General features: G+C 42.0%; 2 protein-coding genes across 4 annotated transcripts in view; both read left to right on the forward strand.

Annotated features, from left to right (window-relative positions):
* The window catches only part of CCDC112 (coiled-coil domain containing 112), a 37,511-nt gene extending 22,836 nt beyond the window's left edge, over positions 1 to 14,675 (forward strand). For 2 of the 3 annotated variants that reach the window (XM_008709481.2, XM_040622567.1), the window contains exons 4-10: positions 2,712 to 2,801; positions 4,572 to 4,647; positions 5,050 to 5,440; positions 9,495 to 9,908; positions 12,199 to 12,294; positions 13,264 to 13,382; positions 13,961 to 14,675. In XM_008709481.2, coding sequence (XP_008707703.1) covers positions 2,712 to 2,801; positions 4,572 to 4,647; positions 5,050 to 5,440; positions 9,495 to 9,908; positions 12,199 to 12,294; positions 13,264 to 13,382; positions 13,961 to 14,003 — 1,229 coding nt within the window. In that variant the 3' untranslated portion in view covers positions 14,004 to 14,675. The remainder of the gene's footprint in view (positions 1 to 2,711; positions 2,802 to 4,571; positions 4,648 to 5,049; positions 5,441 to 9,494; positions 9,909 to 12,198; positions 12,295 to 13,263; positions 13,383 to 13,960) is intronic. The other variant, XM_040622568.1, reaches the window with a different exon arrangement.
* A 2,614-nt stretch (positions 14,676 to 17,289) lies between these two features.
* The window catches only part of PGGT1B (protein geranylgeranyltransferase type I subunit beta), a 49,191-nt gene continuing 43,679 nt past the window's right edge, over positions 17,290 to 22,801 (forward strand). The window contains exon 1 of the mRNA XM_008709484.2: positions 17,290 to 17,454. Coding sequence (XP_008707706.2) covers positions 17,315 to 17,454 — 140 coding nt within the window. The 5' untranslated portion in view covers positions 17,290 to 17,314. The remainder of the gene's footprint in view (positions 17,455 to 22,801) is intronic.

Raw genomic sequence — 22,801 nt, forward strand, 5'->3', positions numbered from 1 at the left:
CTTCTGTTGGGATGATACAGGACCTAATATAATTATCAAATGTCCAGTTCTCCTCTCTGATTTATGGAGAAATCTAAACATCCCTAGTGTAGTATGTCTTACTTTCTCTCAGTTCTTTTATAGATGACTAAGAGACTGATCTTTTTTTTTTAAGATTTTATTTATTTATTTACTTATTTATTTATCTATCTATCTATCTATCTATCTATCTATCTATTCATTTTAGAGAGAGAGCAAGAGTGTGAGCAGGGGGAGGGGAGGAGGGAGAGAGAGAATCTCAAGCAGACTCCCCACTGAGCCAAAATCAAGAGTCAGACTGTTTTTTTTTTTTTTAAAGATTTTATTTATTTATTCGACAGAGATAGAGACAGCCAGCGAGAGAGGGAACACAAGCAGGGGGAGTGGGAGAGGAAGAAGCAGGCTCATAGCAGAAGAGCCTGATGTGGGGCTCGATCCCAGATCGCCGGGATCACGCCCTGAGCCGAAGGCAGACGCTTAACCGCTGTGCCACCCAGGTGCCCCAAGAGTCAGACTCTTAACTGACTGAGCCACCCAGGCGCCCCGAGACTGATCTTTCTATCTCGTGGTCATGCCATTACTGGAGTGTCTCCCTTCTGTGCATTCATTCCCTTTTGTAAGGCAATTTTATTTCTATCTTTTCTTTTCCCATTGTTGTACAGTTTTGCCTCCCTTTAGTCACACTCTGTGTTTATCTTATCTAGGAGAGGAAGGAATGCACTGTCTCAGTATAAGTTTATAGAAGTTTCTTCTTGCCATATTACAACGTAGAAGTAGTAAATACCTTTTCCTTGCCTCAAATATCATGCCACAATTTTGGCCTGCGTTGGTGTAATACTTAATGGGTGGCCCATACATACTGTCCGTTCCAAATGAGTAATTAAGGGACCATTTGCCCTACGGCAGTATCACTGTAGTTGGTCAAACTGCGGCAAAAACAAAATAAGAGAACTGTTTCCTAGTTACTACACTTTGCTAGAGAAGTTGCCCGACCTAGAGTTCCAACAGTGAATGAATGAGACCTTGTAATATACATTGGATATGTTTCTGCTTTTATGAAACTCTTGAATTTTAATAGGAAATAGAACAAACCCTGGGGCACCTGGCTGGTTCAGTGGGAAGAGCACTCTTGATCTCAGGGCTGTGAGTTCAAGCCCCACGTTGGGTGTAGAGATTACTTACATAAATAAATAAATAAATAAATAAATAAATAAATAAATAACTTAAAAAGAACAAGCCAAAGTCACATATACATGTGTGAGGTTTGTTTTGGGTATTAGCACTGGCTCTGGGCCTATAAGTAAACTTAAAAAAAAAAAAAAAAGATTTTAAGGGGCACCTGGGTGGCTCAGTCAGTTAAGCATCTGCCTTCAGCTCAAGTCACGATTCCGGGGTCCTGGGATGGTGTCCCACATCGGGCTCCCTGCTCAGGGAGGAGTCTGCTTCTCCCTCTGCCTCTGCCTGCTGCTCCCCCTGCTTGTGCTCTCTCTCTCTCCTTGACAAATCAATAAATAAAATATTTTTAAAAAAATGATCGGTTTTAAGGACTTTTGGACAGCTGTTTGGTGCTTCATGCTTATTTGTGGAAAAGTTGCAAAAAAAGAAGAGGGGGCACATAAAGTACTCAACGATGATAAAGAAATACTATTATATGAATATGTATATATATATAAATGTGAATATATGATATTAGCTTAATAATTTAAATAAACATAAAAGTAAGGTTATTACTTCAGAAAGAAAATATGAAGGAAGAGTCTAGTCTTTCTGCTGCTGATACTGAACATCTGGAAGTGTCTTTGAGACCTTCATCTGGATTCTGTTGTGGACCGAGCATGTTCCTTCAGGCTCGCCCCTCGGTTGAACCTGGCAGCCTGTTGCATAGGTACCACTACCCAGCAGCTGGGCACCTCTTCAAGGCCATGACCGTGACACCAGCGGGTCTCACCGACCCCCTGTCAGGGAGGATGTGGTTAGATGACATTAACTCTCATCAGGAGGTTTGTCGCTATTCATAGACTTAATATTGGGTAGACAGTTTTAATATTCCAACAGTAGAGATCAAATTCTATTTCTATAAATTATAACAAAAAGAAAAAAAAACTTTTCTAGAACAAAACGTGATTACATCTGAGCTACTGGTCCATGTATTTAGAACAGTGTCCAATCATCACTCTCCAAAGAGTTAAAAAATAGAGAGAGAGAGAGAATGAACATTTCCTTTTCTGGTAAGATTTAACCCATTGTGCCTTTAAGTATTGGAGGAAATTAGGAGATGCTTTAGTTAGAGCAAGGGTACTTACCAAGTTGAGGCTGTTTTGGGGCGCCTGGGTGGCACAGCGGTTAAGCGTCTGCCTTCGGCTCAGGGCGTGATCCCAGCGTTATGGGATCGAGCCCCACATCAGGCTCCTCTGCTGGGAGCCTGCTTCTTCCTCTCCCACTCCCCCTGCTTGTGTTCCCTCTCTCGCTGGCTGTCTCTATCTCTGTCGAATAAATAAATAAAATCTTAAAAAAAAAACAACAAAAAAAACCAAGTTGAGGCTGTTTTGACACAAATAACCATCTTTCGTCCTTTATTTAATTGCTCTTGGCTATCTTCTACTAAGTGATAGTGGTCAGTCTTATGTGTAGAGCCCTGAGTTGTAACCACCTTTGTCACAGAGTTATTTAAAAGTACGTACTTCTCCTTGTAGGAGCAAAAATCCAGCAACAATTGGCCAAAATACATAACAATGTAAAGAAACTTCAGCACCAGTTAAAAGATGTGAAGCCTACACCCGACTGTGAGTGAATTTAGATTTCATGTTCTGTCTTTTGTATTAGCATTTGCTATTGCTTGTTAGAAATATTTATATACTCTGCTAATAAGCACTTTTTCTGTTTGGCCTTAATGAAGCTAGGCCAGACTGTATTATTGGTTAGGGATCAGTAAAGATATATTAGATAATTAACTGTGACAAGTGGTGTTTATGAAGTTGCTTTACCTTTAAAATGCTTATCGCATCCTCACAAATTCCGCGGTTGGTAGAACAGATAATAGTGTCATGGTCAGGATGGAAACTGTGATACAGAGGAGTTCACATTCAGCTAACAAAGAGGAAAAAGACCAATTTCCTGATTCCTAGCCTAGTGCTTTTCCCACTATTTGCTTTCGGAAATAATCGCCTTTCAAATAATTGCATTTCGAATACATAAGGAAAAGGTTAACAGTATTGGGACGAAGGCTAGCCATTTGGAAAAAAATGAAATGGCATCCTTACCTCCCTGCATACACCAACATCCATTCCTGAAGGATCAAATCACTTATTAGTACATGATTTTAGGCAAGTTACTTGACCTCTCTGAGCTTTTATTTCCTTAGCTGTAAAATGGAGATAATCATAGGTCCTACCTCAGGATTCTTGGGGAGATAAAGTGAGACAATGCATATAAAGCACTTTTCCAGTATTGATAACCCAGGAAGCACTGAAAAATGGTAACTATGACTATCCTAATTATTATTTATTAAATTAATACGTGAAGCCGTAAAAATCCTAGAAAAAATATGAGTTCATATTTTTATAAGTGTATTCTAGTTTTTAAGAACGACAATCAGAACCCACAGAGTCAAAAGTAGACATAACTGACTATGTCACCAAAAAAACCCCTGAAACCATAAAGTTGACAATTTAGGAAAATAGCAGCAATACATACGTAACTTAAAAAACTAATGTCCATAACATGTAAAGATTGCTGACAAATTGGAGCAACGAAGGTAAATAACCTAATGGAAAAAACGGGTGAAGATGATCGGGGGCTCGTTTATAGCAAAAGAAATACAAAACACATAGGAAAAAAATGCTCAGGCTCATTAATGATCACAAAAATGTCCGTGAAATCAGTCAGGATCCATTTCGCCACCCAATTTGGAAACGGTTCAAGGTGCATGGGAAGGGGGCGCTCGGGAACCGTAAGTGGGGAGAGCCTCCCTGCAGGACAGCGCGTCAGTGTCGTCCATACCGTAAAGCGCGCATACTTTTTAATTTGGCATTTCAAACTTTTCCGTTATTGTCTAAAAACACTTGAGCATGCGAAATCGTGACACAAAAATATTTACCACAGCATCGTATCTACTGAAAGGTTCATCACTTGGAGAATTAACGAAATGACTTAGGGTAGCTGTAGACAATGAAATACCATGAAGCCATGAAAAGAATGAGAGGGGACATATGGATATTGACACGGGAAGTGAACCACATGTATTTAACCCCATTTTGTTAAACGAAGACTGCTTGTCACAAGGCAGTGTGTGTAGTATAAAACATTTCTGTGGGAAAAATAACGATAGTACGGTTTAATAATACGTGAGCACAGGAATAAATCTATCATTGGAAAAAAACTGCAGTCATAAACATTAGCTTTATAAAAGCACAACCGTCTTATCCTTTAGGTTAAGAACTGTTTTTAAATTAAGGCAACATTCCATTTTCTCCTGACATTTTATTCTTAGTCCTACTAAAATATGACATAACAGTCTTTCCATGTTCTTTTTGTTCTGTTTTGTTTTTTTACAGTTGTTGAAAAGCTCAGAGAAATGATGGAAGAAATTGAAAATGCGATTAACACTTTTAAGGAAGAGCAGAGGTTGATGTATGTTTTAAATTCATTTTGATATAAAATTTTGACCTTTATCTTTCATTACCTCTCCACTAGGTTGTACACAAGACATTTTATTTTTCTGTATTTAATATTAGTCTTACACAAGAGCAGTATAACACCTCTCTTCTTTTGTTTTGGGTTTTAGATTGCTTTCTATGTTTAAAGTGAATTTTCACTTATATTTGGACAAGATAGAAAACCCAAATAAGAATTGGAAGATGGCTTTTTACCCCCTCTGAGGAAACTCTTTGAAGGCTTAGATTTATAATGTTAATAATTTTAAGTCGAGAAGATGACACGAAAAGGGGAATATTGAAATTTGAGGGGGAAAAAGGCAAGGTCAATATGGATGGTTTGTACCTTATTATTCAAAGTTTACCTTTAAAATTTTAGATATGAAGAGCTTATTAAAGAAGAGAAAACCACCAATAATGAGTTGAGTGCCATATCAAGAAAAATCGACACATGGGCTTTGAGTAATCCAGGAGCAGAGACGGCTTTCAGAGCCGTGCCCGGCAAGCTTCCTGCAGACACAGTAATGCCAAGCACTCTTCCAGAAGAAGTGGTAGATTTTGAAAAATTCCTTCAGCAAACAGGAGGGCGACAAGGGGGCTGGGACGACTGTGACCACCAGAACTTTGTGAAGGTGAGAAACAAACATAAAGGGAAGCCAACGTTTATGGGAGAAGTTCTAGAAAACCTTCCTGGAAGAACACAGGATGAAGTTCAGCAGCACGAGAAATGGTATCAAAAATTTCTGGCCCTGGAAGAAAGAAAAAAAGAGGTAATAATCATGACAATAGCTATTTTTTGTTGTGTGTTTCTTGTTCCTGTCTTTTAGGTGCTGTGCTTTTAGACTCTTTAACATGGATCATTAATTTGACACCACTCATGAAGTGTGTTTATAGTCCCCCCGCACTGTCCCATAGAAGGGAAACTGAGGCAGTGAGAAGTTAAGTAATTTTATCCAACTAATGGCGCTCCAGTTGAACTTTCTCAGGGCCAAACATTTCTACCCTCAGAAATACAACAGCGGGCCAGAGGGCTTCTGACGGTGGGCACAACCCTCCGTGTCTGCCTGAAATGTGGGAAATCCAGAGCCGCTTGGGCTTATGGTACAAGTCATCTTACCACCAAGGCCAGATTGTTTTCAACAGAAAATAAAGAGGCAGTAGGGAAAGACTCTTTGGTTCTTAAGAGTTTCTTGGAGTTTTGGAGCTGAAGCCTTGTTTATTTTAAAAGACTCAAGATGTTGGCTACTCCGGAGAAAAGAGTAACTCTTACTGGCAGCAAATACCAAACAGGTTCCATTTTCACAATAATATTATTCTGGCTTTGGTTGAAATCAGGCCTTTTCACCCTTGGCACCGTGGACTCTTTGGGCTGGAGACTTCTTTGCTTTCCTGTACGTTGTAGATGGTTAACAGTGTTTCTAGTGCCAGGAACACCCCCTCCGTTGTGATCATCGGTGATGTCTCCAGACATTGCCCGGTGTCCCCTGGAGAGCAAGAATTGCCCCTGGTTGAGTCCTGTGGGTTTAGGTAGTCTGAGTCTGAGTCCCTTTTTTGTAGACTTCCGCTGTAATAAACATCAGCTGGCTTGGCTTGACAGCAAAAGTATGACTGTCCAACAGAGGACGTACCAAAGGAGCATTAAAGAAATGTCGATGCCACGTTTAATTTAAAATTTTAGAGAAAATAATTAGGGTTCATTTGTTGTTTTTTTTCCTTTCAAAGCAAGTTGAATGTGGGAAAATTGACATTTGGGACTTGAAGAAAAATTTTTAAAGTAAGTCATCTTTTTTTTAGAGAGAGAGAGAGGGCACACATGCATGCTCATGGTGGGGGCGGGGAGAGGAGGAGGGGCTGGGGGAGAGGGAGAGAGAGAATCTTAAGCAGGCTCCACATCCTGCATGGAACCCATCACGGGGCTCAATCTCATGACCTTGAAACCGTGACCTGAGCCGAAATCAAGAGTCAGATGCTTAACCGACTGAGCCACCCAGGTGCCCCGAAACAAGTCGTTTTTAAAAACTCAAAATAATGAGCTGTTAAGAATTATTTGGGCTTTTTTCCCCCCAGGATACTGAAAACACGGGGTCCCTGGACCAGCAAAGTCAGCATCACCTGGGGACTTGTTAGAACTGCCCAGGCCCCAACCCCAGCCCTAATCTGAACGCTGGGTATAGGGAGCAATCTGTGTTTTCACAGGGCTGCTAGGGTATTCCGTTACGAGCTCAGCCACCTCTCTAGGGAAGGGGAGCAGGCACAGGGCTTTCTTGTAACAAAGGCGAACCACCTGGATTCTAGCTCATTCTTCTTCTCGGTCTATTTCCTGGTGTTTGATGCCTGATTGAATGTAGGAGTAAGGTGGGTGGGGTGTCAGGTTGAGGAGAAGAGGGAACTTTGGGGGAGAGCATCAGGAATGTAGTTTTAACTCTACAGAGTTTAAGGTGATGAGTGGAAGAGGTGCCTGCCTGGCTCAGTGAGAGGGGCGTGCGACTCCACATCTCAGGGTTGGGAGGTCGAGCCCCATGCTGGGTGTAGAGATTACTTAAAAATAAAATCTTTTTAAAAAAAGATGATGAGGGACGCTTGGGTGGCTCAGTCGGTCAAGGGTCTGCCTTCAACTCAGGTCACGATCCCAGGGTCCTGGGATCAAGCCCCGCATCGGGCTCCCTGCTCAGTGGGAAGCCTGCTTCTGCCTCTGCCTGCTGCTTCCCCTGCTTGTGCTCTCTCTCTCTCTGACAAATAAATAAATAAATAAAATCTTTAAAAAAAAAGGTGATGAGTAGGAAATTTTCCATTTTTATCTCCCACTTCCCTTAACACGTCCTGTGTTTTGCCCAACTGAGGATAATGATTTTCAGACATGCTCTGAACTTTCCGGCCCGAGTACCCTTGCTTGTCTTGTTCTTTCTGGAGCCTCCATTCTTTCTTTTCTCCTCCACTCCCAGCCCATCAAAATCTGCCCAAATCAGATGCTACTTCTTGCTTGCCCACTCAGACACAGGAAGTCCCCTCAGAATTCGGAGACAGCTCATGTATACCTCTTTTTTTTTTTTTTTTTCTTTTTGAGAGAGAGAGTGTGAGGAGGGGGTTGGGGGAGGGGAGAGGGAGAGAGAATCTCAAGCAGGCTCCACACCCAGCGCTGAGCCCGGGGCTCGATCCCACGACCCTGAGATCATGACTGGAGCCGAAATCAAGAGTCAGACACTTAAGTAACTGAGCCACCCAGGCGCCCCTTGTTTATACCTCTTTTGAGACGTGTTGCGGCACGTAGGGGTGCTAGCGTTTGTGCATGTTATCTGATGTCCCCTGGAGCCCTGCTCTTCAAACTTGGTCCGTGGACGGGACGTTCGTTTGCAAACTGTTGCTGGTTTCCAGTAGGATACATTGCACAGAATCCAGTACTCAGCAAGCATGCTGTTCAGCTCAGGTCACTTTTTTTTTCCTTAGTAAACTTTCTCATTGAAGGAAGCAGTACGCTGATTTACAGTCTGGCGCAAATCCCTGATATTGTGGACCTGCGCTTTGAGAGACTCTGTTCTCGATGGCACTTGGTGTTGTTTTAATTATCACACCGCCTGGCATACGCTTCACACACCGGAGGGATCTATTTCCTCGTGAGAAAAGATGAAGAAACAGTTTCCTGACTCGAGGGGAAAGTAATTCAGGAGATGTATCCTTTATGGCTGCTAGCAGGCTGCTGGAATTTTAAATAATAATTACATACCCATACATGCAATATAGCAATGTTCCTTTTTTTTTTTTGTCACACTTGGGAATCCTGGTGTGCCAGGCACTGACTCACCGACTCTTCACAACAGCCCTGCTTGAGAGCTACTGCCCGCCGCTTCTACCGACGAGCGACGTGAGGTCCGAGAAGTTTCGTGGCTCAGCCAAGGGCACATCTCCTGAATGGCGGAGCCAGGCTTTGGGCCCAACCGCTGGCTTCAGGCCCCGTGCTCTCAAGCAGCCCACTTTCAGTTCCTCTTCTGATAGTTTTTTTTTTAAGATTTTATTTATTTATGTGACAGAGAGACAGCCAGCGAGAGAGGGAACACAAGCAGGGGGAGTGGGAGAGGAAGAAGCAGGCTCCCAGCGGAGGAGCCTGATGTGGGGCTCGATCCCATAACGCTGGGATCACGCCCTGAGCCGAAGGCAGACGCTTAAGGATCGAGCCACCCAGGCGCCCCCCCCTTCTGATATTTGACCAGAGAAAAGTCACTCAGGAAGTATTCTAAGCCTAGACAGAGGGTTTGGAAGCAGAGTGAGATGATCAGAAGAAAGAGCTGTTCCCCATGAATGCAAATGAAGGGGTAACGGAGAGGAGGCTACTTGATGAGGCCCAGTCCCTGTGAACCCGGGGATTCAGAGAGGAAGATGAAGGCCAAAAGAATAAACCACTACTCAGTGTTTAAAAGATAGATTTTTTTTTTCAAAAAAATGAAGTACAAAAAAAAATTGCATTTGCTTAGGGAAAAAAAATGCTTTAAAACCTAAGCAACCAGCATCCTGCAAACAATATTCTTTCTAGAAAGATGGATTTGAGGGGCGTCTGGGTGGCACAGCGGTTAAACGCCTGCCTTTGGCTCAGGGCGTGATCCCGGCGTTCTGGGATCGAGCCCCACATCAGGCTCCTCTGCTGGGAGCCTGCTCTTCCTCTCCCACTCCCCCTGCTTGTGTTCCCTCTCTCGCTGGCTGTCTCTATCTCTGTCAAATAAATAAATAAATAAATCTTTAAAAAAAAAAAGATGGATTTGAGGTTGCCTTTTCAAGTGCTCTTGGTTATTAAAAATGTTTTTCTCTTGCTGTCTTTTTTTTTCAATCATTTAGTCTATCCAGAACTGGAAAACCAAAAAGCAGCAAAAGAAGGAGGAAATGTTCAAGTTAAAGGAAAAGGCGGAGAACATCTCTCTGCTCTTTCACAGTAAAAAAGAAGAAAATCAAAAGCGAAAAGAGGAGCAAAGAAAGAAGCAGAAACTGGCAGTGGAAGCGTGGAAGAAGCAGAAGAGTCTAGAAAGGTCAGTGAGGCGTGCCTCCCAGGTGAAGGAAGAAGAAGAGAAAGAGAAGAAGCAGCAGAAAGAGCGCCGACGCCAGTTTAAACTAAAATTGCTCCTGGAGAGTTATGCCCAGCAGAAGAAAGAGCAGGAAGAACTTCTGAGACTTGAAAAGGAGAAGAGGGAAAAGACAGAAAAGGCAGAAAAGAGGAAAACCGCTGCCGAGGAGATCTCCAGGTTTCAAGAACGAGTGAGTGAATAATGGTTCCTGGATACGCCTCCAGGGCCCCACGTAGAGGTGTGACCTCCAGACTGAGGTCAGCAAAAAGGGGCTCACACCCGGCATTCGTATGGTCAAAACTAAGTCCTGATTTCTAGTAGAGGATAGTCTCCAGGGAGAGACAGGAAGTAGGGGTGATGGAGGTGGGGTGATGGAGGTGGTGGGCTGGGGACTGCCGGAGGTAGGCAGTGAGGAAAGCGTCCCAGAGCTGCAGGTGTCAGACAGAAGGTGATGCTGGCGGGGAGCCTTGAAGGAGAAGAAGGGGTGGCATCCTTCCTGGCAGAGGGAACAGCATGAATGCAGCTCACAGGAGGGTCACGGTGTGGTTTGGGGGGAAACCTGTAAGAACGGCAGCAGTCTCAGGGCACCAAACAGGAGATGGGGAGCAGCAGGGGACGAGGCTGGAAAGGTAGCCACGGGCCAGGCCACGCAGGTCCTGTCTTCTCTGCCAGACGGGCTAGCCCTACCCCCCTGGTGATTTGCTTACTTGTTCACTGTCCATCTCCCCACCATCATGAAAGTTCCATGAGAGCACAGGTTTTGTCCTTTTTGTTCATCCTTGCACCCTAGGGTCTGGTACAGTGTAGAAATTTAGTATATACTTAAGGGAATCAAGGTTACTGCTGAGAGCTAGGGGATAATAGTGGAGTTAAAAAAAGCACATACAAGAAAAACGCTAATCGAAGAAAGAGTTTACGATTTTACTATTAAAGTGTAATACAGTCCAAAAAGTATTTTAAAAAATAAGGAAAATTATTTCTTTTCTTTTCTTTCTTTTTTTTTTTAAGATTTTATTTATTTATTTGACAGAGAGAGAGATAGCCAGCAAGAGAGGGAACACAAGCAGGGGGAGTGGGAGAGGAAGAAGCAGGCTCCCAGCAGAGCATGGAGCCCGATGTGGGGCTTAATCCCAGGACCCCGGGATCACGCCCTGAGCCAAAGGCAGACGCTTAACGACTGAGCCACCCAGGCGCCCCAGGAAGATTCTTTCTTTATTTTTTCAAGATTTATTTATTAGAGAGAGGGGGGATGGGGGCATGTGCATGTGCGCAAAGGGGGTGGAGAGGCAGGCAGAGGGGGAGAGAATCTCCAGCAGACTCTCTGCTGAGCATGGAGCCCAATGCAGAGCTCAGCCTCGTGACCCTGAGATCATGACCTGAAACCAGGAGTCAGGCGCTTAGCCAACTCCACCACCCAGACACCCCAGGAAGGATACTTTAAAATGAAAAAGGGTTCAAATGAAATATAACTGGGGGCGCCTGGGTGGCTCAGTCAAACGTCTGCCTTCGACTCGGGTCATGATCTCAGGGTCCCAGGATCGAGCCCCATGTCAGGCTCTCTGCTCAGAGGGGAGCCTGCTTCTCCCTCTGCCTGCTGCTCCCCCTGCTTGTATTCTCTATCTCTGTCAAATTAATAAAGAAAATCTTTGTAAAAAATGAGATATGACTGTTATGAAATAATGCTTATGAATTGCTATATGCATCAAAAGACATAGCCGCAACTGTCATAAAGCAAAAAATAAGGGCAATACAAAGAAAAATAATAGATAAAAACACATTAATGGAATTTCCCCTAGTCCGTATGTAAAAATCTTCCTAAATAACAAAATATCCCATGCATTCTCCCCACCGCCCACCACCCAAAAAAAGGCAGCAGGCCGCACAATAAAAAACCAAGAAAAAAAAAAAAAAGAAATCCTGTAAAACAGAAAATATGTGAGAGATCTAAAACCAGACATAGCTGTATCAAAAAGTGAAAATGGAGGGGCGCCTGGGTGGCACAGCGGTTAAGCGTCTGCCTTCGGCTCAGGGCGTGATCCCGGTGTTATGGGATCGAGCCCCACATCAGGCTCTTCCGCTATGAGCCTGCTTCTTCCTCTCCCACTCCCCCTGCTTGTGTTCCCTCTCTCACTGGCTGTCTCTATCTCTGTCAAATAAATAAATAAAATCTTTAAAAAAAAAAACAAAAAAAAACAAAAAGTGAAAATGGACTTAGCTCAACTATTAAAAGGGGTTTTAGCTTGAACTATAAAATAAAACAAGAGATAGCTAAAGAAAGTGCGTTTCAGAAAGGATGTGCGTGTGTTACATTTATATGCAGGATAAATACAGCTCTTAGCCTTTGGTGGAAAAGGTTAATATTGAAGTATTGATATTTAGGGTAATTTAATTTTACTTGCAAGCGACTGACCTTTGAAACAAATTCTAATGATTTTTATTTTCTTAACGTTACCCTGCTTTTGTTGGTGTATTTTTTTTAGGATTTACATAAACTCGAACTGAAAATTCTAGATCGACAGTTAAAGGAAGATGAAAAGGCAGAAAAACAAAGAAAACTGGCAAAATTAAAAGAAAAGGTGCCGTGTGCTGAGATTTATTTTTATTGTTACTGACCCAACTCCTGATTTGTATGGAGACAAGCATAAAAACCATCTTCTTTATATCCAGAACTCTGTTTCTATATGACTTCCTCTAGATTTCGTCCTTGGGTATTTACATATTACAAAGCACAGCTTAGCACAACTCAAGCAACTGTTGTTGGAATTCTGCCATTTCACATTCTAAGCACCTTATTTTCTTTTACCCTGAATTAATTTTCTCTTCCTACTCTTCATTCTGTTCTTCATTTTTTCTCTGTATGCCTCTGTTTTAGACCTATGGCAGCTGGGAGCATTGCTTAATCTCTCTGGTAGTACACGGAACTACAGATCTTGGTGACTCATGGGAACGAAGGACTTCTAGTGGTTATTTATCCTACATTTATTGTCTGGCTATCCCACTATCATACTTGGCTGCATTACATTTCCCTCAGCATAGAAACAAAAAATAGAACAACAGTGGAAACAGAATAAAATAATTGAACTAGAAAAAGGGAACTAAATTAACAGTTTACTAATAGATTGATGGAGTCCAGGGGCACCTGGGTGGCTTAGTCGGGCCAGTGTCTGCCTTCAACTCAGGTCACAATCCCAGGACCCTGGGCTGGAGCCCCGTGTCGGACTCCCAGCTCAGTGGGGAGCCTGCTTCTCCCTCTCCGTCTGCCTGCCTGCCACTCTGTTACTTGTGCTCTCTCTCGCCTCTCAAATAAATAAATAAAATCTAAAAAAAAGAAGAAAAAAAAAGATCAATGGAGTCCGGATCTAATGTTAGCTCTGGAACACAATCAGAAGTTTGCTGAAAAGGTTATTAACAGTTTTTTTGCTGTTCAGCTAATTTCAAGGATGTTTCTTATAACTGCTTGCCGTTGTTACTAAGGATCTCACTCACTAGTCCAAACTTAATAGTTCATATAAATTAACTGGCACTCATTTTCTTTCTGATTACAGGTTGAAAACAACGTTAGTAGAGATCCCTCTAGGCTTTACAGAGCTACGAAAGGTTGGGAGGAACGGACCAAAAAGACAGGACCCACAGGCTCTGGGCCACTTCTGCATATCCCACACAGGTAACAAGGAGTTAGAGTGTGTGTCCACTTTATAATAATTTTTTTTAAAAGATTTTATTTATTTATTTGACAGAGAGCTAGCCAGCGAGAGAGGGAACACAAGCAGGGGGAGCGGGGGAGGAAGAAGCAGGCTCCCAGCGGAGCAGGGAGCCTGATGCGGGGCTCGATCCCAGGACCCCAGGATCACGTCCTGAGTCGAAGGCAGACGCTTAACGACTGAGCCGCCCAGGCGCCCCACTTTATAATAATTTAATAACTACGTGTTTATATTTTATATAATTTCTCTATATATGCTATGTTTTACACTGAAAAGTGGATAAAAGTTGCTAAATAATGTTGTCGTGTAGGTGTTCTGTCGTGCCTATACGTTGAAAACTTGAGCTACTTTTACATGGGGGTTAGATTCTGTCCTGCATACGTCGACAAGCTTCTGTGGCCAGAATCACCCCTGAAAAGCCTTTTACTTATCTCAGAGGCATATTATATTATCTCTCAGTGAGTCCCCCATAGAATTTAATTAATTAGGATTGTTTTAAAACTCCCTTTGTATTTATAATTGCCCTCCTTCTTCTCCCCAGGGCTATTCCAACCTGGAGACAAGGACTTGACAAAAGAATATGAGATAATGAAGTTGGTATTCAAGTTGAGAATGTCAGCATATCCATACCAGGAGAGAGTCCCTAACCATGTTCTTTAAATAGTACTAGCCCCAGTCAGATTGATAACTGTGTTGTATGTGGATTGACAGGCACTGAGTTTCATGCAGCGTTGTCATAGTTCTATTTATGCTTAGAGGGTATTTCAGTGTGATGTTGGCTCATTATGGATGTAAACGTTTTCTGATTAAGTGTATGTTACAAACATGATTTCATTTAAATACTCAGAACATTTCAAAGATATTTTGTTTTTTGTCATGGCATAGCAAAATGGGACAATCATAGAGTAACATTTTTTTTTTAAACAAAAATTTTGTACCATTTATAACTTGGAGGTGAATTAGCTCAAGTAACAAAAATGTAAAGGTTTTCCTTTTTGGGGGGAAATAAGTTAGTACTTTTCTAAGTTTAACACATTGGTCATTTGTCAGTTGCTACATTTTTGTGTAATAAATATTTTGTATCTGTTGGAAGCATGCTTTGTTTTATATAGAGAATATTTATTTTAAAAATATGCCTCACCTCATGTATATCCCATTATTTGTATTATCGTTATCTTTTTGGTTCCCTTTAGCTATTCCAAATTTCCCTTTAGCCTTTCTGGATGTCACACATTTATAAAACCTTGTGTCTTTCACATCCTGGCTGGTGCAGTTTTCTTTACTGCTTCTGTGTGGCTCAAAATATTTGGTCAAAAGAATTAACGTTAAAATTTCCAAACTTTTGTACATGAAAACACAATTGAACTTAATTTGACTCAACTTTTCATATTATAAAATCTCAGTTCCTAACTTTCATCAGTTCCCGTCTTATAGGAAAGGTACCGTATATGTAATAAATATAGGAAACTTGTTTCTTTTACCTTTTATCTTAGAATATCTTTAATTATAACTTGATACATCTAGGTCAAGTGACTCAGAAATGTACTATTAGCAGGAACTTTTACTTATTTCACAGTTAATCATCAAAGTAGATGGCTTCCAAATTTTGGAAACTGAATTCTGATTACACAACTATGGGTGCAAAATGAGAGAAATAACATAAAACATCCTTNNTCAGGAATGCCTGTTTTATTTGTAGTCCTTGTTCTCTATTATTTTTTTTTAAACGATTGGAGGCAATTTAGAAATAAAATATTGAATGGGACAACAGATTTTTAAAACAGAATGAAACTACTACAAGATACACAAAAGAAGGTTTCTTACATATGGTGTTTGAACATGTTGCTTTTTCTTGCACGCAAAGGCACCTTACCATTTCCTGCATCTAAGGGGAGTATACCGGGTAGTGTGATTTTATGGCTTTTTGTCTGTTTTTTCGTTTGTTTCTTAATAAAAGTATGGAATTTTCTTGACAAAACCAGTCCTTCTAACTGAATCTAAAATAAATGAGGGGTTTACTGTATGGGTCCTCTCTATAAAAGGTACAGAATAAGCATAATTAATAGTATCTTCAGTTACAGGCTCATAGAAGAGAGAAATAAACATTTCTTATACTGGTTTAAAAAGGATGTGAGTAAGAAATTTAGAAAAAATCCTAAAGGGAAAATGTTAATAAAGCACCCATACTTCCATCACTCCGGGTAACTTTTTCCAAAAATATACCTGCATATTTTAAAATAGCTACAGTCATAGAGAACATCTTATTTACTATACTTAATTACTTTACATTATACATTCCTATGTTTCTATAGAATTCAAACATTATTGTTTAATGGCTAAGTAATGTTCAATTATATAGATGTTTTATCGTTCCTATACTTAGAAAACTTGAGCTCTTCTTACCTAATAACATAGAGTGGCATTTTACATGGAGGTTGGATTCTGTCATGCATATATCAACAATCCTGTGTGGTCAAAAGCACCCATGAAAACCCTTTTATGTACCTTGGAGGCATATTATATTATCTCTCAGTGAGTCCACTGTAGAATTTGGATCAGATTGGTGGTTCTGGAGCTGAGAATCAGATGAAACATTTGGGTTCCCTTCAGTGGCCCAGTTGAATAGGATTCTCTAGCATATATGGCATATATCGACTGCAACGTTCATCCTGGTAAATTAAATGTGTGCTATGACCCCACTTTGAACATGCTCAGACATTTGGCGGTGCATGTTTGTAAGTGAGAGAGAAAGATCTTAACCATAACAGTGAAAACTCCTCTAGACTGGGCATACCCGAAAAGCAAGGAGTGTGGCCTCCCTGTTTGTAAGGAAGCCCCAAGGACAGCCCTCCGCCCATACCCAGCCCTTTGGTAATGCAGTATTTCTTAAAGACATACAGGAATACCTGTGAATAAGTAGTTACTAGTACCTAAAGTTAGGTGCTTTGGATTATTAAATAGGTAGAAGATAACTCCAGCCCGCACAGTATGTATTTTAAGTAGATTTTTCTAAGAAAGCTAACAATTAAAATTACATTCAAACAGCTTATCTGACTGTAGAGAACCCAGGTTTGAGCCTGATCTTTTGGTGGATTTTTTCCCCAAAGACTGCCTCGTGAACTTTTAAAGGGAATAATATATGGCTGAAGCAAATTAAGTTCCTCTTAAAAAAAAAAAAAGCTAGAAGCATGTTATTTCATTTTTTTAATATACGGCTGGTTGGAGAACATTTGAGCTGGTTTGCTCTGGCATATTGATGCAACATTGATGCTAGATGAACACAGCCTCAAGCATTAAGAGTACAGTCTTGCAAAAGAAAATGATGCAGTCACATATGTGAATATGTGTATATTGTGTGTGTGTATTTTTTTAAGTGATTTTTGGTATCCTAGAGAGGACTAGGAACGTCTCTGAATTTAGGAAGCGTCAACAATTATTTAACGAACATTTATCTCCACAGCTTGATTTGAAGGTCCAGCCTCCCCATCCATTCAGTTTAAAACTGGGGCCTTCCAAAAAGGATTTATTCTGATCCATCCATTTTCATATATACCATCGTTTGGGGCCGTGATTGTCTCAAAGCGAACTAGAAGCTTTTGATCTTGCACTTCCTCTCAAATATCAGAGGAGGATAAAAGTTCTGCAGGGATTTGTGGGCTCAGTTTTACAAGGCTTGAGAGGGGTCTCCAAGCCGGTGGGGCTCAGAATAGAAAAGGTGGGGCCTAGAGAAAAATCCGAGGCATAAAGCGCTGCATAAAACTGTTAACAGCGAGGGGTTTCCAGCACGGACCGGCCGGCCCACCCCCGCGCGCCAGCCTCGGGTCGCCCCTCGGGGTTCCTTCTCGCCGCGCGCCAACTGCTTCCGGGTCGCGGCGGACGTCGCTTCCGCAGCAGCATGGCGGCCACGGAGGATGAGCGGCCGGCGGGGAGCGGCGAGGGAGAGCGCCTGGATTTCCTGCGAGACCGGCACGTGCGGTTCTTCCAGCGCTGCCTCCAGGTCTTGCCCGAGCGTTATTCTTCGCTCGAGACCAGCAGGTAACTGGTGGCCACGAGCAACGGGGTGGGCACGAGGCCCCGGCCCCAGCGGAAAGGCACCGGCAGTGCCGGGTGTCTCTCCTCTCGGGCGGGTCTGCAGTCACCCTCACTCCCCCGAGCTATGGCGGGAGGGTTGGGGCAGCAGTAAGTCGAGGGCTTGCGGAACCTCCAGTTTCTGCCTTTTTCACTTGCCAACCATTTTTTCTGTCAACTCTGAGCTTCCTTTTTCTTCCCATTACGAGGCTGTGAATCACTTGGCCTCATTACTTCCGAGTATAGAAGGAGAAAGACAAATCATTTTGTCTTCGTATTTTAGGTAAATAGCCTCTCCTGTGCTACCCTTTCCTCTAAAACGTAATTAACTCTGAATTGAATATCTGTATGCTGTTTGATGTATAGGAGCGGCGCAGAGCCTGTAAGGTTTGAGTAGAAATTAACTTTCCAGGAATTGTAAATGTAAGGGTAGGAGAAGGTTGGCGGAAGAGGTGCAGTGTTCCGTGAAGCAGCCTGTTAAAAGTGTATTTGCTGTGGCCTTGTGAGTTGGAGTTGGCTGAGGAGTGTGATTTGGCTGCGGCTAAAAAACTGTGAATTAGTCATTCAGAGTAAAAGTCTCGGGATGAGAAAAAGAAGGAGGCGGTCCTTGCTCTGCAGTGCTGTGTTTTGAAGTGAGATTCCAACGCTGCATAGGACTGGATAAGAAGAGAGCCTATTGGTTTTGCTCTAATCTCTGCGTATTTTTTGAACTCTGATTCTCTGACGTATTTTGAACATTGCATGGCTGGGTCACATTTGTAAGTTTATAGATTACTTCTGCCGAGTGCTCTAGAAATCTGGTATAATAGGTGCTGGAGTACGGCTGAACAAGACGAGTGGTTTCAGTAGAGTTCTGTGCCACAGAGGGTTATTGTGTGTTAATAGTGTGTTAGCGAAGGGTTAGTGGGAGCATGTAGGAAGGGCAGATACCTAATCCACATTTCTTTAGAGAGGCCTTCCCAAAAAAGATGCACACCTTCCAATCACCCACCTGAAATTATATATTTATTGGTTTATTTGTTTAATATTTTTGTTCCAGGCGGGATTGTAAACTTCACGAAAGATCTTTCTCTAGTTTACCTGTATGATACTAGAGCTGCCCTGTCTGATGTAGTAGTCACTAGCCACATTTGGCTGTTTAAATTTGGATTCATTAAAATTAAAATATTAAAAATTCAGTTCTGTTTGCAGTAGCCACTGCATTTCGAGCGCTCAGTCACCACATTGGGCAGTAGCTTTTGTTGCTATTTCAACATTTCCATCGTCCCGGAAAGTCTTTCGGGCAGTACTGCACTAAGACCTTGAATAGTATCTGGCATGTAAGAGGCACGAAGTAAATATTTGTTGAATAATGTGAGCTGAGCCCTGAATAATGAACACATTCTTGCAAAAGAAAGAGTGAAGCATTATTTATATTCCTTTCTCTATCCACAGCTGTTGATTGACTGGTAGAGCACATCCCTAAACCTAAATTAAGATTTCCAAAACTCACTCCGTTGATTGGAATGATATGCGATGAAACCAACGATGTTAATAGATCACACATTTTATGGGGATTAATTTTATGTGAATTTGAAGCATTTGGATAAAAAAAAATCTTCCATCTTATGGTGCTTGTTAAACAGTTGAACTTTGCTAGTAGCTATCATTTGAGGTCTGTGCCTAAATTCAAAATGCCAGTGTTTGATGGCTCTACTTAGAATGCCAGCACGGACAAAACCATATATACTAATGCACGTTGGTAAGCTGTGTAATGGTGCTTGTAGCATAAGTACGACTGCAAAAATTGTCTGATTGAACAACTAATTTAATTTCAATATAATCTTAGAATCTACACCAGGCATTATATATTAGCTGATAGTGTATAATGCCATGGTGCATTAGTTAAGAAATATTAATTATATCCTTTTTATGCCTAACGCTTATCACTTGAGTAGAATATTTTTTACTTCCTGTTTTCTTATGGCACACTTAATAACCACATTTAAGCTAATGTGCACATAGCAGTTTTTGTAGTGATTTTTTAAAGTTTTTCAGCTTTTCTCTATCCTGATTCAGTCTTCCCTTAGTTTAGCGTTAAGTACTTGTGGTCTGTGTGATTTATAATTGTGTGCTTATGAAGGAGCTTGGAGTTTAGTTTTCAGATAAAACAATGTGTTTGCTAAGTCACAGATCTGAACTTGGTATTGCTATCTAATTCCGTAGACATTCATTGAGTGCCTACTGTTTGGGTACAGGGATGCAGTGCGAACCCGGTGATTTTTGGTGTGCCTTCTTACGGATAGAGGTGACAAAGGTGACTCTAAGGAAGGCTGATAACGGACTAGACATTTAGACACTTATTTTCTGACCCACCATTTTGGCAAAATTACTTCATTTCCCTGTTGCTTTTAGTCTGACAAATAGGACCAAATAATTTTATATTTTTCTATTAACAGTGGCTTTATGAAAATAAAGTATTTGTTGTTTCACCTGTGGCTTTTTCCATATTACCTTCTGAAAGGCAGTAGTTACTAGTTACCTCATGTGAATATTAAACCTGGGAGTGTGAGCTTTGTGCATTCACAGGTTTCTTTTTTGTGAGTGGCTTAGAGAGTTTTTTGGTCATAAGTTGTCATTGCCATTTGTGTTTGGGTAATGGAAGTTAAAGGAGGTTTTTTAATCGAAGAACAAAATACTGACCATTTTCTATGTATGTTATTTTTACAGATCCAGCTGCTGTCAGAGAAGGGTTTAGATGTTTGGTTTCTATTTTACAGGACATCACAGTCTACTTAGTCTTTCTGTTCACGTGTCCTTCCGTATTCCCCTGTGCAGCCTGTTTTCTGACTGCTCAGCTGACTACCATCTAGCAGCTACTCTGCTTTTTCATTCGCTCCCTCATCTGAAATACATTGCAGTTCCGGCAGCGTGTTTCTCAGAGCGTGATGTGTGGGCGGGAGGCTCTAAGTCAGTGACCTCATCACATGCTTGTAAGAATGCAAGTACCCGGGCCCCTCTCCGGTTCTGCCTCAGACGCTGTGCAGGCCTGCCAGTGTGCATTGTGACAGGCATCCCAGGTGGTCCTCATGCACACTGAAGTTGGAGACTGTTTGTCTGCTCGGAGACAGATGTACAAACAGATCCATAAAAGTGCCTTCCAACTCTAAGGTGCCTGTAAATCACCTGGGGATCCTGTTAAAGTGCGGATTCTGATTGCATAGGTCTGGGAGGGGTCTAAGGTCCTGCAGGTCTAGCAGGTTCGCAGGTGATGCTGATACTGCTGATCCCCTGACCACACTTGAATTAGTTTGCACTATGATTGTGGTATTCACAGGATATTCTGGAAGCACCTAGGTTCAACCTGAAGAGAGAGGCGTGTCTCAGAGATGGCTTCTTGGAAGAAGGAACCTTGAAGCTAAATATTAAAGAATGTGTTTAGTTTGGGGAGTTGGGGGATGGATTATAGGCAAATGGACAAGACAATAAAGGTAGGCAAGTGAGTGTTGAGCAGAGAAACCGCAATCATTTGTCTAATAGTGGTTCAAACCGTAAGGCAGGTGTGGTAGGAATTTACTCTGGAGGGCAGGCATGGGCCAGATTACAGAAGGCTTTGTGTGCCAGGTCAAGAAACTTGAATTTGATATCACATAAGTGATGGAAAGTTGCCAAGCAGTGGATCTTCCTGGTTAGATATGCATTTCAGAGTGATTGTCGAATTTAAGATTGGTTGTTGTAGTAGTAAGTGGGACCAGACCAGCACCAGGAAGACCAGTTAGGGAGCTGTTGTAGTGTGCAGTAGTCTGGGAGCCAGATGCTGGGGCAGAATGGGATAGAATGAAGGAGTACAGGAAAAAGGAGGAGTTCAGGATCCTAGGATTGGAACTGCTATCTGATCTAGAAAGCAAGAGGCAAAAGGATTAGGTTTAGAAAGGAAGATGATTTCTTTTTCTTTTTTTTTTTTTTTGACAGCAAGAGCGCTACTGGCTTGGGGAGGGAGGGTGGAAACGTGGAGGGGAGAAGAGAGAGAGAGAATCTTGAGCAAGTTCCATGCCCACCACCAAGTGAGGCAGGGCTCTATTTCACGACCCTGAGATCAAAAGTCAGACACTTAACCGACTGAGCCACCCAGGCGCCCTGAAGGTGATTTCTATAATAGTACTTATTATGTAGCTACTTATTTTTTCCCATAATTTAACCTGCTTAAGGTTAGGAGGCTTGTTTTGTTCGTTTTTGTCATGACACCTAGTCTGTAGTAGATGTTCAGTAAACATTTCTTATTGAAAAATTATTTTGCATGTAAAATAATTCCAAAGATGTGTGACTGTACTTAAAAATACTTACCATCAAGCCAGCGACTGAAAAATATTAGAGATAAGTAGTAATTACAATTCTAGCATTTCTGCAGGCTTTCAGTCATTCATTCCACCGTGTTACTGGGGCCTCTGTGTGTTGTGTATTTTAACTTCATGATTAATTTCCATCTGTCCTCTAAGGCTCTCTCATCATTTCCACTTTTACCAATTTTATTGAGCACTTGTGTTCCTGTTTCTAAATATTACCTACTTCTAAATGCTCGTTCATAATTTTAGAACTCTTTGCAGTATGATTTAGTTATAGCCCCAGCTGAGAGCTAGGCAGGAATGCAGTCACGTGTTAAAGACACTTGGAGATGCCGGCAGAGAGACTGTACTGGCAGAAAGGGGCCGAGCAGGTGATCCAAAGTTAGGGAGTCTAGTCAGTGCCCATACATCAGTGTGTCCCGTACACTCGCAAATGGTCGCTTACCTGCTCCAGCCTGACGGTACACTCCTCCTTTACCGGCACAGGAAATTTGTTACTATCCCTCAATTCTTTTTTCCACTGCCCAGACTGGTTTTCCTTTCTTCCCCCCCCCATTTAATCATTGGTGGTTGGGGGGGAGTGTTGGTGCTGTGTTTTAAGCCTGAAATTTTTATTCTGAAGTCTGGATAATTGGAGATCTGGACACATCGTTTAGTTGATGCCTCCCGTCCGTGAATTGATCCACTGGGGCAGCAACTTGATTTAGAGGGGACAAACTTTACTGTCTCATCCATGGAAGACACACTCTTCATAGGTGTTGTTCAGAGTGGAAGAAGGGGCAGGAAGATGTGGCTGGCTTACTTTGCTTTTTCAGGTTAGCATTTCAGAGTTCCATTCTAGGGAAGAGAAGAAAGGAGAAGAACAAACAGATGCTCTCCAAAGTTAGCAAAGTTGAAGTACCTTCGCTGGCCTGATTTTAGGCACGTGTCTTCGCACGATTTCCCCTCTAGACCCCTGCCCCCAGGTGGGTTGCCAGCAGTCCAAACCCCAG

The sequence above is a fragment of the Ursus maritimus genome, unplaced genomic scaffold (assembly GCF_017311325.1).
Source record: "Ursus maritimus isolate PB19 unplaced genomic scaffold, ASM1731132v1 scaffold_5, whole genome shotgun sequence".
Classification (NCBI taxonomy): Eukaryota; Metazoa; Chordata; class Mammalia; order Carnivora; family Ursidae; genus Ursus; species Ursus maritimus.